This window comes from Gopherus evgoodei, chromosome 15 (genome assembly GCF_007399415.2).
Source record: "Gopherus evgoodei ecotype Sinaloan lineage chromosome 15, rGopEvg1_v1.p, whole genome shotgun sequence".
NCBI classification, from domain to species: Eukaryota; Metazoa; Chordata; order Testudines; family Testudinidae; genus Gopherus; species Gopherus evgoodei.
The window spans coordinates 1051343-1068958 of record NC_044336.1 but is presented as its reverse complement, the minus strand read 5'-3'; the positions used below and the strand labels follow the sequence as shown (position 1 = coordinate 1068958).

The window sequence follows — 17616 nt, the reverse complement described above, 5'->3', positions numbered from 1 at the left end:
TTGGATCAAAACCTAGAGGTTTATTAAAAGCAGAAAAAAGTCATGAACAACGTCTGCTTTCCTTCAAAATTTGTTGTGTTTTTTTTAATTGAAAAGCTGAAATTAGTCTGCCAAAACCTGAACAGGATTTGGGGTTTCAGAAGTGTGTGGCCAAAAATTTGCTGCTTGCTGTGTTTGTTTAAAGAAACAATAAAACAATTCTGCTTAAAAAGAAAAATCCAAAACTTTTGAACCACCTCAGCTTGTGACCAAATGCCTGAGCCCATCCACTCAGAGATTTTTCCAGGTTTCTGATACTCTGCTCACTTCCTTGACTCCTATCTGTCTCCATAACTTTGGGTTCATTTAGCTTAGAACATAAGAACATAAGAATGGCCATACTGGGTCAGAACAAAGGTCTATCTAGCCCAGTATCCTGTCTACTGACAGTGGCCAATGCCAAGTGCCCCAGAGGGAGTGAACCTAACAGGTAATGATTTAAATGAGCTCTCTCCTGCCATCCATCTCCACCCTCTGACAAACAGAGGCTAGGGACACCATTCCTTACCCATCCTGGCTAATAGCCATTAATAGACTTAAACTCCATGCATTTATCTGTTTCCTAGACACTGGCTCCACAGGGTCCCTTACAAACTGGAGATGGTTACTGTAGGTTTGTCTTTAGTATAGCTTATGTACATACTCCATGAACTGAGCACTTGAGCTTGTTCCAGAATCTGGGATCAGCCTATGTTGTGAAAACTAAAATGCTCAAAATAGCACATGCATATGAATGGACACAGGGTGCTAAAATTAAATTAACCCAGGGGTTCTCAAACTGTGGGTCAGGACCCCTCAGGGGGTCACTAGGTTATTACTGGGGTCACGAGCTGTCAGCCTCCACCTGAAACCCCACTTTGCCTCCAGCATTTATAATAATGTTAAATATATTTGTAACCCTTCTGCCCCTCCTGAGTTGGTAGCAACAAGGGCCGGGTTCAGTATCCAGGGGTTCCGTTTTAATAACACCATGCGTAACCGGCCTGAGCCCCCACCCAGTGACCTGAGACTCTTACATACCACACCCTCCTGGGCGCCTCTAGGAGACAATACTTCTCCTATCGCAAGCACGGAGTCTAAGTGTAACAAAATCCTTTTAATAAAGGAAGGAAACAATGCGGCATCCCATTGGAGAAACACCACAAACAGGATTATAACACAAACCATAAACAAAACCCACCTCCAAGTACGTCTGGCAATGTCCTCTCCCCTTTAGGGTCTTAAGTCCAATTACCCCAAAGTCCAACAACCCAAAAGTCTCTGGTCAGTGCCACCCCAGAATTTAAGAGTTTATCTGCTGAGTTTTACCCCCCCAAGCCTGGGTGGAAAGGGGGGGGAAGTCCACACAGGGTGCTAAGGGGCACCTTACATGGGCCAGGGCCAACTGCTCCACCTCTCCGTGAAGTTCTGCTACAGCCTTCACCATGACCCACTCCACCACACCAGCTGTGCCTCTCCTCCAGCTGTCCATGCAAACCACTTCACTCTGCTCACTGCTCCATGGGCTGCTCCAACATGCTGCAAACTGCTCCACTCTGCCAGCCGCTTAACAGTAGGTCTTCAGGCTCCCCCACAGGTTAACACAGCACTCAGTGTTTTCAGCTCTTAGTAGGGAAGCCCTGGTGTTGGTGCACCATTGGCTCCATGTGAATTCAGCTCTGCAGTCTTTAGATGAACTCCTAATAGAACCAAAATTAGCTCTACTCTTTAACAGTGGAGAGGAGGATGTGCAATTGGCGCTCCAGGCCCTCAAAACAGGCCCATACCATCAGGTACACACACCAATCCTCAACCTCTCTCTCTCTTCATGGGGTTTTGGAACCCATGTCCCATGTTTAGCAAGTATCATCCAACTGAGGTTGAGTCATCTCTGTCACAAAGCAGTCCCACAGCTCCCCATTCACACAATCAGAGTGACAAACTTTTTATTTCTCCTGTCCCAATAACAAAGAAACTGGGGATCCCAGAGCTGTTAAAATAACCATCCCAGTCTGCTGTGGGCTTATGCTAAGTGGGGGGTGCATGCCAATGCAAATCTTTCCCCACTCTTTGAAATTCTTGGAATTCTTTCCACATTCCCTACAATTCACCACCAGATGTCAAGGTAGCGCTCATCCTGACTCTACTCACATATTAAAAAGTGTTTTTAATTTATAAGGGGGGGGTCACACTCAGAGATTTGCTATGTGAAAGGGGTCACCAGTACAAAAGTTTGAGAACCACTGAATTAACCCCTCTGGAGCCTCGGGGAATGTGGGGGGGGGGCTCCCTTGGTAGGGTTGGGAAGGAGGTAGGTGGGGTAGGATATTGCTCTTCTCATGTGATTCCTCCACCATGGAAAAGATAACAGCTTGGCTCTTTGTGTTAAATAGCTGTCTGCAAGCCTCAAAGTGCTGAATGAGCTTTAGGGCAGGGAAGGCTGTGCCTCCCCAAATAGCCTGGCCCTGCCCCCTATTCAACCCCCACCACTTCCTGCCCCCCGACTGCCCCCCTCAGAATCCCCGACCCATTCTGCTCCTTGTCCCCTCACCGCCCCCCCAAGACCCCCTCCCCAACCACCACCCCGGGACCCCACCCCCCGCCAACCTCCCTTGTTCCCTGACTGCCCTGACCCTTCGCTGAGTCCTGACAGATCCCCAGAATGCCCACGATCCAACCCCCATTCCCCATCCCCTGACCGCCCCCCAGAACCTCTTACCCCTCCCTGTGCCCTGACTGTCCCCGGGACTCCCTGCTCCTTATCCAACCCCCACCCCGGCTCCAGCTCCCTTCCATGCTGCTTACCCCCACCACCCCCTCTCCTGGAGCCGCAACACACCGCATCCAGGAGAGGCCATGGACAGCACTGCAGTGGCCTGACTCCAGCGGGGCCTCAAAGCTCGCAGCCCTGGCCCCTTACCATGCGGCTCTGAGCTGGGCAGAACTCAGGCTCTGCTAGAGCCATGCCACTCTAGCTTTGTCCAGGGCCGCTCCTGTACGCGGCGTGCTGAGGCGCCGGGGGATGGGGAAGGCAGGGCCGGGGCCAGAGCATTCTCTTGGGGGCCCCTGTGGGGCCCAGGGCAAATTGCCCCACTTGCCCCCCCCCGGGTGGCCCTGGGGAATGCAAACAATTTACTCACCCCAATAATGCAGTTTTGGTTGACCCCAACTCATTCTCAAATAATTTTGGCTGAACCACAACATCAAAATTTTAGAAGCACTGAAACTTTTTGTTTCAACCTGGCCTGACAATTTTTGTTTAGATTTTGGGCAGAGGGAAGCGCCCAGAATGATTCTATAGAGTAATGGTTAGGACACTCACCTAAGGGTGCAGACAACACCAGTTTAAGTCCCTGCTCCAATGGCTATTTATTTATTAATAAAAGAGGAATAATTTCAGCAGGAGACTGAGAAAGTCTCACATTAGACTATCCCTTAGCCAGTGGGCAGAACTTGCTCCTGCAGTATGAGACCCCCAAATTCATATCTCTGCTCCATATCAGACGGAGGAGGGAACTGAAACCACATATCTAGGGAGGTCCCTAACCACTTGCTGAAAGGTTATAAGGGAAGTGGCCTTCACTGTGTCCCCTCAGCCATTTTGTTAATCAGGTATTCCCTTGAGTTTTGCCAAAACCAAATTGAAAACTTTCAGGTCACATCTAAACAAAATGTTTCATTTTGACTCAGCTAAAAAACTCTTTGATGTTTCAATTTGCCAAAAATTTCAAAAACATTCCATTCGACCCAAACCCAAACTTTCTGTCAAATTTTCAAACTGAAAATTCCTTTATTTACTCATTTCAACTGGCAGAGCCCATGTTGGAGACAAGTCAGTCCCGAGAAATGGCCTAGCACTCTGCCAAGGCAAAGGAGCTCCGACAGAGCTGTTGGAACACAAGGGATGAGAACGGGACCTGCAGCCATGCTCCCAGGGCCTGCCCTATATGAAGAGCAGGATCAGATTTTTGCAATGGATGCCACCACCAAACTCTATCATGAGGTTCAGAACAGTTTGGAGCTGAGCATGGAAGGTACCCAAATACCCTAAGGACACAAACCAGGAGGTGATCACACTAGACAGCCAATCTCTCTTCAGAACACTGAGCTCTGAGGCACAGGAACAGGAAGTGAGGGCACTAGTTGTGATTCCCCTCAGAACCGAAGCAAACATCTGAAGGAAAAAAAGAGAGCAAGAGAGGACATGTTCATGGACCTTGTGACTGCATCCCACCAAGAAGACAGAAGAACAGAGGGAGGTCTCCGCAGCAGGCAGAGAGGCTCCCAAGGGAGATCCTGGAAAAAAGAGAGGACAGGCAGGAAAGGATACTGGACAGAGGCAAACAGCTCTGCTAGAGAACATTGTAGTGCTATGGTCACAGCCAGCAACCCACCCTGTCTTGCAACTTGTGGAGAACACACGATACTGGGAGCCTTTTTTTGTTTCCCCAAATGGCAGGCCCTGCCTGCACCATTCTACCCACCAAACAAGGAGAACAGGTCCCACTTATACATTTGTTGTGAGCCCATCAGCACAGCCATGTGCATGCAGTCAGCACTTTGGGCATGTTCTGCCACACGTCCATTGGTTGTCACTTTGCACGGTTACATTAAATCCATAAATGTTATGTACAACTCAACTGAAAACGTTCACTGAGGTACGGCTGCCCCCAGTAACACCAATTCTTAATCAGATCTTTACACAAACACCCTGTATTCATTTCCTTGGCTACAGGACATTCATTTCCTACCACAACCCATCCTTGACTCCGTGCCCCTGACCACTTGGGGCTGGCTGTTAATAAGGTACAGAAAGTGCCATCATCTTTACTTCACAGCCATCGGTGAGGATCTCCCCTTGGCTCTCCCAGATGTTGTGCAAACCGAGCAAGTGCCTATCACTAGGCAGATACTATTGAGCAGCCTTCAGTCATGTCAGGGGTCTTCTTCTCCTTTCCTTGAGTCTTCCAACCACCCTCTCCACAATCGTTCTTCAGCTATTCAGGGTACAGTCAAACAGCTCCTTTCTCCTGCCCTTGTCTCCAAGAAAATGATTCATAAGCCAGGGAAGCAGACAGTAAGCTGGGTCTCCCAGAATGACAGAAGGAATCACAACACTACACATTTTTTAACACCGAGAGTAATTAACCAAAGGAACAATTTACCCAGGGTCATGGTGAATTCTCCATCCCTGACCATTTTTAAATTGAGATTGGATGTTTTTTCTAATAGTTCTGCTGTAGGAAGTATTTGGGGACAAGACTCTGGCTTGTGTTATACCAGAGAACAGACTAGATAATCACAGTGGTCCCTTCTGGCCTTCGAACATATGAACAATACCACCCATATCCATAATGGCCATAGGAGCAGAAGTTCTCTTTTTCTTTGCAGAAAACAGAGCTGCGTTTCTGAAGACCCTAGCATCATGGACCTGCCCACACCGACCCATGACAATCAATCAGGCCTTGCAGCATCATGGAAAAATACCCCTTCTTGTCAATAAAGTCTGATCTGGTGAGAGGGAGATGGGATCGTCAGATGGGTTTGATCAAAGGCTACTGTACAATTTGGGAACCTCAGCTATGTAAGGCCATCAGTAGCCTCCTGTGCATTGGCAAGCATTATGTTCTAGCCCCACAGCTCCATCTTGCTAGCAGTGCACACCTACATGACAAAAAGTCCCGACAATTGATTTCCCAAACTGGCTAGCTACTGAACAACAGTTGTCAGGACTTGGGAGCTTCCAGATGCTGATGGCCACATACTGCTCTACACTGAGGGGAACTCTCAGGTTGGCGCTGCAACTTGGTGGTGAGCGCCACACAGATGTCTTGGGAAATAGACTTCTGTGGCTTGAAGTTTTGCGGCTACTGCAGTTCATCCCAGCTCTGCAGCACTGTCCTGTACCACCCATCAGTGCTAGGGGGCCATGAACAGAAGAGGTTCGCCAGCAACTGAAGCCACTGTGGGAAAACTGAATGTAGAAGTAACTGCTTGATCTCATCCTCTTCCTCTATCCACAATGATTCATAAGGGAACTAACTTAAGCCAGAGTAAACAAAACAGTATAGACACATCCTTTCACCATAGTTATACTGGTACAGATAAAGCAGAAAAACATACACTGCAAAAACTTTCCTATGTAGACCAGGCCTAACCTCACTGATTCTATCATATTCCAATTCAAGGTAGGCAAACTGGATTCCCTCATACCTCAGTGACTGTAATTACTGTGATCTTCTTTTCACCCATCATTACCACAAGTTCATACAAGCAGCAGATTAACTTTTAAATGGAATCTCTTGGTGGTATCACTTTTGTTGCATCTTCAGTCAATCAGGTATTTTTATATTTCAAGAATTAGCTTCAAAGTATTTATAATGTCTTGACTCTGAAGTGATTTTTTAAAACATATTTTTGTGATTATTGCCTATACTCAAAAAGTGAAATAACAAGCTAACTACAATGGAACTAGTGTAGTTAATGGGCCTGGCTTCGAAATGTACAAGACCCCAATGACTGATGAGAGAAAGAAGCCTTCCCTCCTTAGCAATAACCAGAGCACTCAGCATTACTGAGTTAACCCTGTGGCTGCTCGAAGATGCTCCTGCAGGCAGGAGCATGTTCCAGCAACATCCATGTCTCCAGTCCCACTTGAGAGTATTATCCCCTTGGGGCAGAGAGAATCTCTTGCTGAGTACATTATGTCACATACTGACCATTGCTGCAGGGATGGAGGCAGCAGGAGACACTAGAAATCTGGAGTAGAATTTTGCGCATCACGAGGATTTTGCAGAATTTACCTTTCTTGTTTTGGAGAATGTTCCCACTGGAACATCACTGGTGTCTGGAGCTGAGAGGTGAGAACTGCCTATTTATTGCCATAGACTGTTCACTCTGAACCATAATGATAACATAGTGCATTCCAGTATTGGTAATACTTTCTCCTCTCATTGTGCTTCATCTGGGTGGATGGCCTATTAATTTGACAGAGCTCTTCACAGGGAGGAAGATGCACCTTTTGCAGGGGAGGTTGGTTTATCTCCCTACTGTTTTTCGTTTGTTTGGAATTCGTTGGATTTCATGTTGCTTAGCTGATGTACAGATGAGAAGCTTCTTATTAATCAGCTTTAGTACTCAAAACAGAACTTGAAGATGAACAGGGCAGAGTGCATGAAGTTACAACAAAAAATGTTAAGATATGGTGTTAACCCCCACCCCCACTCACTAACAAGTAACAAATCAAACCACAAAGATTTACCAATCAATAGGAAACGTACTCTAGTATGGAGTGTGGGCTTTTACTACAACACAGAATCCTTAGTACAGGGCTGGATCAATTTACCAGTCAAACTTTGTAACCCAAAGTCATGGGACTGTGAGTGGCAGCTCAACAAAGAGTCATTCTTAAAAGGCAACCTTTAAACAATTGCTTGGTCACTAACATGTCAATTCAGTTTAAATTTGCCTTGCAACAATGACAATTCAGAGCCAAGCCTCTTCCTTTCACAGAGATATCTCACATTAACATAGCCCCATGATATCAAAGTTATTTCTATGGCAGTTCAGCAGAAAGTGTTACCATAAATACTCTGCAATCCCAGTCACGGTGTACTGGAAGCGCCAATGTTGCTTTCACCAAGTGATTTTATAAAACCACTCAAATTCAAGCAAGCGTCATCTGTGACTGAGCTGTGGTGAGTGCCCATCAGTCCATCTACAGGCTGCCAGCTCCTCTTTGGGGTATGCACATACATCTTCCTAACAAAGTAGCTCTATGTTGAGCTAGTGTAAGAAATCCCCAGGTGACATTTACTAACTAAATTTTAATCCTAGACAGCCAGGGTGAGGTTGGTGTGACAAAGCAAGAATTTTCTGTAATAATTTTATGATTCCAGGGTGTGCCTCAGTTTCCCTCTCCACTCTGCATAGCCACCCAGTGGGTGCAAAAGGGTTCAAAATGCAGCTCTTGTGGCAGAGCAGCAGACATGAGATGCTGTGTCATGTAGCTGACTGGGGTGCAGTGACTGGGATACTAAAGGATGGGCTGAAACCAACCTTTTAAATGCCAGAACATTCAGACCCAGGAACCAGACCAAAAGGTAGGAATTTTCCCCCCACCTCTCAGCAGAGAAGCAGAGCAAAGGCCCCAGCTCAAGAACAATAGGTCAAACTAGTGTCAGGATACTGGGATAACTCCTGGCTTTTACAGAGAGTCTGGAGCTCTCACCTGGGATGACATTGAGAAATGGAAACCGAAACAGATACTGCCTGGTTGCACTGATGTAGACAGCATGGGCCATGTGTTAACCTTTGCCCCACTGTGCTAATGTAAGGACTTTCAGATTCTATATGCCAGGTAACTAATGAATTGTCATCTTCAGTTGAAAGGGCCTCTTGGTGTCACTTCAGATATTCACTGAGAGCACTGTGCCCTGAAGGACTCTGGCTGGGCTGGATTCGCTGCAGGGAGCCAAAGGCCCAGTCTGGGAGTCATGGTGGCCACAGGCCTGTCCCTGTGGAGCTGTGTGGATCCTTGGGATGGGCACATTAAAGGGGTCACTCCCATGCAGCTGATGATAGGCTGGGACCAGACCAGATCCTATGACTCAGTGACAGCTGGCTATTGCCACACAGAACACAATATACATTTACATCATTTACAGGCTTCTATGAACTTAAGAACACACTTCCCGATACCCAGAATGACCGAGCTGTTGCTGGGCCAGAGCAGACATATGTTTGAATTTTTTGTTACTTATCAGGTGAAACCAGTGCATAGATAAAATTTCCCGAGGGCGTCTGAATCCAAATGCGTACTTCAAATGCCATTAATTCAGCACAGTCTTTCAAACTTAATGAATCTCTGAGTACGAGTCTGCTTTTCCACGGACAGTTTGATTTGTGTAACCTCCCCAGGCACATTGTACGAACGTAACATGGATAGAGCCCATAGACATGTTTATTAGTGTAACCACTGCTTTCTAGGCATCCTCCTCACCACAAGGACAGGCAGGGTAAAGCTGCTTAGCATGGTGCCGCCTGCTGAGGCTGCACGAGTGGGACTGTGTTTATAAAAGTGTTTGAAATCCAAAACAAAACAATCCCTCCCTTTCTAGAAATAACCATCTGCCCCAGTCCTCTGTGCACCAAAACCAGATTCCCAGACCCCACTGAGCAGCAACTCCCTGGAGTCTGTCAGCCAGGCTGACCCTGGCTCAAAGTGGCTCCTTCTGAGCTGGCATGGGGCGGGGGCAGGGATCTCAGGGGATGCCGGTTTCTATCCCATGTGGATTCTCCGATGCGTAAGAAAATTGGAGCAGCGAATGAAGATTTTCCCGCAATCAGGGCAGTCGTAAGGCTTCTCCTCCCGGTGAGTCCTCTGGTGTTTGATCAGGGCTGAGCTCACGGTGAAGCTCCTCCTGCACTCGGGACATTCATAGGGCTTCTCTCCCGTGTGGATCCTCTGGTGTGTCATGAGGTTCGAGCTGCGATTGAAGCTTTTCCCGCAGTCTGGGCACCGATATGGTCTCTCTCCTGTGTGGGTTCTCTGGTGTCTAATCAGGTCTGAGCTGTTCCTGAACCATTTGTTACAATCAATGCACTTATAGGGTTTCTCTCCAGTGTGCACTCGCTGGTGGTTGATAAGACTGGAGCTCTGACTGAAGCTCTTCTCACACTCCTCGCATTTGTAGGGTCTCTCCCCTGTGTGAATTTTCTGGTGCCTGATGAGATAGGAGCTGACACTGAAGCTTTTCCCGCACTCGGGACACTTGTAGGGTCTCTCCCCTGTGTGGGTTCTCTGGTGGGAAGTGAGGTTGGAGCTCTGGTTGAAGCCTTTTCCACAGTCAGGGCATTTGTAGGGTTTCTGTCCCGTGTGGAGTCTCTGGTGGGTGATGAGGGTGGAGCTGTCACTGAAGCTTTTCCCGCAGTTGGAGCACTTGTAGGGCTTCTCTCCTGTGTGCAGTCTCTGATGAGTGATCAGGTGGGAGCTCCGGCTGAAGCTTTTCCCACAGTCCAGACATTTATAGGGTTTCTCTCCGGCGTGGAGTCTCTGATGGACAATCAGGTTTGAGCTGCGACTGAAGCTTCTGCCACATTCCTCACAGATGGTCGGTCTCTCTTCATTGGGGTTTCTTTGGTAGGTGGTGTCTACGGGCCTGTGACATGATTTATCCAATCCATTCCCTGGCTGCCTCTGCAGTCTGTGCTGACTCTCCCAGGCTTCTCCCTGCTCAGGGCTCTGGGAAATGTTCCCTTCAGCTCTTCCCGACATCCTCCTGTGTGGCTGCACTAGCTCAGGACCTTCCAGCTGAGAGTTCTCCTCTTCACTCTCACTGCCCATCCCGTCTCCTGCTGGGACAGAGAATCCAAACAGCTGTCAGTCCTCAGAGAGGCTGACACAAAAAGAGGTGAAAGAAATCAATATCAGGATCCAAATTCCCCCAAATCCTTCCCCAGAAGAAAGAGGGGAAGGGAGTAAGCCAGGCAGCAGACAGGGTTGTTGGAATCCCATGCATGACCTCTGCCATGAAGATATAAAACTGGGCTAGGAGCTTACTGAAGCAATCCCTCACCTGTGTGGCTGCTTCTCAGGATACCCCTTTCTTCAGAGCCCTGGGGATCTGGGCTCCATGGCTCTTTCCCTCGGTCCATCCGGGAGATCTCACTGGGCTTGGGAACAGGAAACCCTGCTCAGGGGAAAAAGCAAGTGGGCTCACATACATTCTCTGTTTGTAGGTTGGGGAGGCTGCAGCAGGGTGCCCAGCCCTTTTCTTTGTTGCAGGGAGATTTCATGTGAACAGACAGGAAAATGCTCCCAGAGCCCCCTGGGAAAGGCCAGCATCTGGAGGAGACATGCTGTGTCCCCTGAAGTGAGCTCAGGGATCTGCACAGACAGGGAACTTGGGCCAGATTTCTAAAGACTTTTAGGCACCTACAGTCACAGATAGGGGCCTAGTGGGATTCTGTAGAAGCACAATGGAAGTTAGACACTGAAGAGATTTTGAAAATCTCACTCAGTGCCTGTCTGCATCTTTAGGCGGCTACCTACCAGCAAAACTCTGGCCAGTGGGGCTTCAGGCAGAGCAGAGTTAGGAGACACATGTCCATCCCTGATGGGGCAGAGGTCCCAGAGGTGGAATCTGCCCTGGGAAGTAGGGGAGACAGTGAGTTTGTCCCGCTTGGGAGCCCAGGTTACGGGGAGAACAGCACCATCATTAAGTCCCTGGATCTCCAGTCCTGTGCAGGGACAGTCTCTCTGACATGGGGTATGGGGACTATGGGGCTGTTCCTCCTGAACGCTAGGGGACCAGATCAGAACCTGCTCTGGGAATTTCAGGGATGCTCAGCTCCTGATACCAGAGGGGTAATGAATCCTTACCCAGGAGGTCCCTGTAAAGAACTCTGTGACGTGGATCCAGCAGAGCCCACTGCCCCTCAGGGAAATACACAGCCATCTCCTCGAAGGTCACCGACCCCTGGAACAGCAAGTGTCCCCCGTTCAGTGCCTGCTGCCAGCCACAAGCGCACTAGCTCAGCCACAGCCTGTCCCAGCCTCCCTCACCATCTGCCGTAGCTCCCACAGGCCTTGGGTTACATCCCCTGCACACCAGCCCCTCAGGATGTTCCCAAATCAACCCCTTCCATAACCCACACAGACCTGTCCCTGCACTGTTACTGGATCAGAACCTCCCCTTGCTCCACAGGAGAGAATCTGCCCCCCTCTCGCTCCTTGTGCACCCAGCTCTCCAGCCTCCCCAGCTTGGGGTCTGCACATAGGCCGCCGCCTCACTGGCTGTTCGGAGGCCACTTCCTATGGCCTTCTCTGAACAGCTAGGCTGGAGGAGTGGCCATTACACCCCACCTCTGTCCCATCCCCTGCCCCCTCCCTCACCCTCTGTGGGGAGAACTGGGCCTAAACGTGAGTGTGAGTTCATAAGACTTCACAATAAACTGTAATAACAAATGGTGATGGGAACTGGTACAAGGAAACCAGACTGAGACTGGTTTGGTCTAAACCGAAAAGACCACGCTGATGTAATCCAATGGCTCCTGAAACTAATGCTTGTTAAAAATGGGTGACGTGGAAAAAGGAAACTAATGAACCAAAATTGGTGTTTCAGATATTGGGCCTAATCGGTGGACAAAATACCAAGTTCACTCACCACTCCCTTTGTGTGAGGACACGTCGGAAAGAACAGACGGAGGCTACTGGGGTAAGCTTCACCACCCTACCCATCACCCCCACCCTTTCCCAGGATCCCGGACATTCTTTGTTCTGATCCTGAGAGCTGTGCTGACTGGCCTGGGCCAGAGAACGGGACCCACATAACATCACCACCCGTACCGGCTCCACCAGAATCCCAGTGAAATGGGATTAGATTTTAACAACAGCTCCAGCCCACCTCAATTAACTTCTTCTCTTTCCCCTAAAGAACAGTTATTACCATCTCTGATACCAGGTAAGAGACTGCGAGACAAGGGGCTTTTTCCTTCTAAAATCCTCTCCAGCTAAAGCAAAAGGGAACATGGGATGTCTTTACATGTCAAATGTTGTATCTTTAATGGAAGGTTCAAAAGGTGTCTAGTGGTGAGTCACCGTGCTATAAAAGTTGCAATCTCTGTACACCAAGCCCTGGCCCTAGTTTAATGTTAGACAGAGACTGGGTTACGTAAACCTCTTTGGCCCCTTTGTTCCATCTAAATTTATGCTACGCCCCCCACAGCACTTTACATAGGAGCTCAGCATCATTATCCCTACGTTACAGATGGGGAAACTGAGACACAGAGTGGGGAAGTGACTTGCCCAAGGCCAGGCTGCAGGCCAGCAGTGTAGCTGGGAATAGAAGCCAGGTCTCCTGAGTGTCCATCAGATACGCTAGCCACTAGGCCAAACTGCCTCCATTTAAACACAGCCCAATGGGGAAATTCCTCACCCAATGCACTAACCCTCCCACTTCCATACTGTGGTTACTCCTCCTGCCACAACCCACTTCCCCTGGATAGATCCCCTACCTGAGCATGATCCGCTGCAGCCATGTCCCTTTCCCGTTCCCCGGCAGACAGGACGATCCGGAGCCAAGCGCTGATGTGGTTCTGCAGTCTGTCAGGACAAGAAGGGCCAGTGGGAAGATTTCAGAAGGGGCTTTGGTGCATTTCACAGCCCCGTTCATCACAGGCTCTTTCCCTGCTAACAGACACACGGGACTCTGCAGTGCTGAGAACAGGCTTCAGTCACCGACCCGGCCTCTCCCACCAGGACTAACCCCACCGAGCCATTTTAACCCCCCCCCCCCAGTAACAGAGTCCCTGAGCCAAACACTAGAAAAGGGCAGAATCCAAGGAGCCGCTTTGGGGGATCCCTCTGACACTGTCCCCAGGGCAGCACATTCCCCCAGCAGCGCGGGGACCAGGCAGAGGCAGGAACTGGCTTTTCCTCTCCCCGCCCCTCACCTTGTCCCAGGAAAGTCAATCTAACCCCGGGGTGCTGCAGGAAATGGGAGCCGGGAACCTCCCTCCCCATTGATTGCTCCTGCTGCCCCTGCCAGTCTCTCCCCCTGTCCCCCTCCCCTCGGGCTGGGAGACTCGGTCCCTGGCCCGGCCCGCAGTGTTCGCTGTCCCGGAGCTGGCTCGGCTCCTGCAGGCGCCCAGGGGAGCAGAGTCTAGGGGCATCAGGGAGGGCAGCAGCTCTGGGACTCGCAGACTCCCGCTCCCCCGGATAGGGTGACTAGACGAGAGACGTGAAATATCAAGGCACAGGGGTGGGGCGGGGGGTGCCAGCGCAGCAACAACAACAAAAAAAAACCGGAGAAAGTCCCCCCGGCTGGGCACAGAGGGATGCTAAGAAAGGGCTCTCCCCGCACACACCCCGCGGAGCACCTGCGGCTCAGCCTGGAAAAGAATCCAGACTCACAATGGAGGCAGCAGCAGCAGCCTCTGACCCAGGAAGCTCAAACCCGGTATCCTCAGACAGGGAAACACCCACTGGAAGAACTGTCCATAGTCAGCAACCGACAATGGCCAGGGCCCTCTGGTGGCCACAGTTAGTGATACCAGACGAGGGCCCTTTCCCCTTCCTCTCTCCCCTTCCTGGGGAGTAATTCAATGCAAGGGGTATTTTTCTGCTGGGATAAAGAACCCACATGAATCTCCCCATGTAGGTACTTATAAACCAGGATCAAGTCATCCCCTAACCTTCACTTGAATAAAAGGAACCGATGGATCTCTGTAAGTCTTTCGCTCTGAGGCAGGTTTTCCAGACCTTGAATAATTCTGTTGGTTCTTTTCTTTGTCATTTTAAGGTTTTCAGCGTCCTTATTGAAGTGAGAACACAAGAAGTGGACAGTGTGTCCAGTAATGGTCTCCCTAATGCCCTATATCGAGACAATACCACCTGTCTACTCCTACTCAGTATTTCCCTGCTTCTACCTCTTAGCAACTGTACTGATTCTCTTAGCAACACAGCATCCTACCAGGAGCCTGTGTTCAGTTGGTTTCCACCATGAATCCTAAATTCTACCCAGAAGCACTGCTGTCAAGGATACAACAGTCCCCCAGCCTTTATGTGTGACCAACCTTCTTTGCTCCTAGAATTGAAATACAAAATTAAACAAATAAGGAAAAACACCCATAATATCTTTTTAAACAATATTTTCAAGGTTTGAAATTTTTCAAAATCATTACAAAAAAAGATAATTTTGGCAGGGATATTAATCCTCCTGCTTCAGCATTTAATTCAATGTCTATAGAGACCAGCCTATGAAGGGCCAGATTAGTTTGTGTGTGTTACTGCAGAGTTCTTACATGCAGGCCATTCATTCAGTTTTAAGACAGACAATCGGGGGGTACGGGGTAGGTTATGGTTTTTCCGCTGTCCAGTACTGAGATAAAATCAGATGTGGTTTTGTCCAGTATCACACACAGAGGACTCCATTTTTAAGAGCATATCACTTCACCCTCGCTGCCATGGCCTTGCAAACACTGTCCAGTAGAGCTGAGAATGGGGAAATTCAGTGCATGTCACAGAAACAAACCACGAATACCTGAGGTGCTAAGGACAGGAAAACTCAATGTACAGACCAGAAACAAAGTGTTGAGACCTGGGGAACAGAGAACGGGGAAATTCAGGGCATGGCACAGGCACTTAGTTCTGAGACCGAGATCTGGTAAACTCAGAGTATGCCACAGACAAACAGAGGTGAGACCAAGAAGATCGCTGAGAAAAGGGACAATTTGTGCATGGTACAAACACACAATGCTAAAACCACGGCACTAGAGAAGTGGAAATACGAAGTTTGGCACATACATGCACCACTCAGACCAGGGATGATGAGCATAGGAAATGAGTGCATGAAACTGACACGCAGCACTGAGACCAGAGCAGATGAGAATGGTAAAACTCGGTCCATGGTACAGACACACAGGACTCACATGAAATCAGCAAGCATTGAGGGCACTCATATAATGGCACAGTCACCAAGCAAGGAGACCAGGGGAACTGAGAATGGGAAAGCTTGTTACATGCCAGTGCTCAGACCAAGGAAGCTGATAATGGGAAAACTTAGCAAATGCAGCACTGGGAACAAGGGAGCTAAGAAGGGGGCAATTCAGCATATGTCTACACTACAAAATTAGTTCAATTTAATATAAGTTGATTTTTTTAGAAATTGATTTGATAGTCATTTGTGTGCGTCCCCACTAAGCGCATTGTCGGAGGGGTGCATCCACAGAGCCGAGGCTCCTGTAGACTTTTGGAGCATTGCACTATGGTAGCTATTCCACAGCTCCCACAGTCTCCGCCCCCCCCACTGGAATTCTGGGTTGCGCTCCCAATGCCTGATGGGGCAAAAACATTGTTGCGGGTGGTTCTGGGGACATGGTGTCAACCCCCTTCCCACCCCCCGTGAAAGCAATGGCAAAATATAGTTTCTCGCCTTTTTTCCTGGGTTACCCATGCAGACGACATACCACGGCAAGCATGGAGCCCGCTCAGTTCCTTGCCTTTGCATACTGTACCATCTGCTGCTGTCTCCTGGTTGCTCCTGGCCGGCCTCACTGAGGTCGGTCGGGGGTGTCTGGGCAGACATGGGTGCTCCTGGCCAGCCTCAGTGAGATCGTTCGGGGCGCCTGGACAAAAATGGGAATGACTCCCCAGGTCATTCTCTTCTTTAAGTTTTGTCTAATGGAGATTCAGTCCTGCCTGGAATATCAGGCAGGCCTACTAAGAACCAGAGAGGCAAACGGCCACTCCAGGTCAGAGCCTCAGACATCCCACAGAAATGATGAGCTGCATGCCATTCTAGGGGGTGCCCCAACAACTACCCCATCCATTGCTTCCCTCCTCCTACACCACTCCTGGGCTACTTTGGCAGTTATCCTCCCCCATTTGTGTGATGAATGAATAAAGAATGCATGGATTTGAAACAACACTGACTTTATTGCCTCTGCAAGCAGAGATCGGGGGAGGGAGGGTTGGCTTACAGGGAAGTAGAGTGAACCAGCATTCTGCACTTGCCCAGCCTATAGTTGGACTCCTCCTTACTACTGTCCAGGCTTCATGAGCCATGGGAGCAAGGGGTAGGCTGGGCTGGCGCAACCACATGGTGCTGCCAACTGGGAGAGCAGCCTGAGGCAGAAGCCTCCAGCTGGCATGATATTCCAGGCAGGACTGAATCTCCATTACACAAAACTTGAAGAGAGAATGACCTGAAATCATTCCCATTTTTGTCCAGGTGCCCCCAACTGACCTCACTGAGGCCAGCCAGGAGCATTCATGTCTGCCCGGGTGCCCCCAATCAACCTCACCGAGGCCAACCAGGAGCACCCACGGGACAATGATGACAGCTACCAGTCATACTGTACCGTCTGCCATCCACAACGCAAGGCAAGGGGATGCTACTGTGTAGCACTGAAGTACTGCGTCTGCCAGCAGCACCCAGTGACAGTGAAAAAAGGCGAGAAACTATTTTTTGCTGTTGCTTTCATGGGAGAGGTGGACTGATGTACCCAGAACCACCCATGACAATGTTTTGACCCATCAGGCTTTGGGAGCTCAACCCAGAATTCAAATGGTTGGCGGAGACTGCGGGAACCATGGGATAGCTACAGTCATCTGTCGCCCCTCCCTCACTGAGGGCAACAGCTGAGAATCGTTTCATGCCTTTTTTCCACGCAGATGCCAAAGCGCAGCAGGCATGAAGCCCACTCAGATCGCCGCAGCAATTATGAGCACTGTAAACAGCACACACATTATCCTTCAGTATATGCAGCACCAGAACCTGCAAAGGCAGGCGAGGAGGCAACGGCAGCGATGGCAGGGCAGTCACAAGAGTGATGTGGACATGGACATGGACACAGACTTCGCTAAAAGCATGGGTCACAGCAATTTGTCCATCCTGGTGACAATGGGGCAGGCTCATGCCATGGAACACTGATTCTGGGCCCAGGAAACAAGCACAGACTGGTGGGACCACATAGTGTTGCAGGTCTGGGATGATTCCCAGTGGCTGCAAAACTTTCACATGCATAAGGAAACTTTCATGGAACTTTGTGACTTGCTTTCCTCTGCCCTGAAGCGCAAGAATAGCAAGATGAGAG

General features: G+C 49.4%; 2 protein-coding genes across 2 annotated transcripts in view; one reads left to right on the top strand and one right to left on the bottom strand.

Annotated features, from left to right (window-relative positions):
• LOC115635683 (zinc finger protein 239-like) overlaps positions 1 to 17616 on the top strand; it is an 811791-nt gene that overhangs the window by 564334 nt on the left and 229841 nt on the right. The window lies entirely within an intron of this gene.
• On the bottom strand, positions 7306 to 15834 carry LOC115635685 (zinc finger protein 501-like). Its single transcript, XM_030534815.1, has 5 exons — positions 14215 to 15834; positions 13036 to 13123; positions 11402 to 11498; positions 10596 to 10709; positions 7306 to 10374 (listed from the first exon to the last, which is right to left on the bottom strand). The coding sequence occupies exons 2-5, from the start codon at positions 13057 to 13059 to the stop codon at positions 9299 to 9301; spliced, it is 1311 nt and encodes a 436-aa protein (XP_030390675.1). The 5' UTR covers positions 13060 to 13123; positions 14215 to 15834; the 3' UTR covers positions 7306 to 9298.

Excerpts from the sequence above, each read along its gene's own strand:
- LOC115635685 (XM_030534815.1), bottom strand. The coding sequence starts at position 13,059 with ATGGCTGCAGCGGATCATGCTCAG. Across the intron at positions 11,499-13,035 it reads CTGCAGCGGATCATGCTCAG|GGGTCGGTGACCTTCGAGGA; the intron begins GTAGGGGATCTA and ends TTGCTGTTCCAG. Across the intron at positions 10,375-10,595 it reads CCTGAGAAGCAGCCACACAG|CAGGAGACGGGATGGGCAGT; the intron begins GTGAGGGATTGC and ends TCTCTGTCCCAG.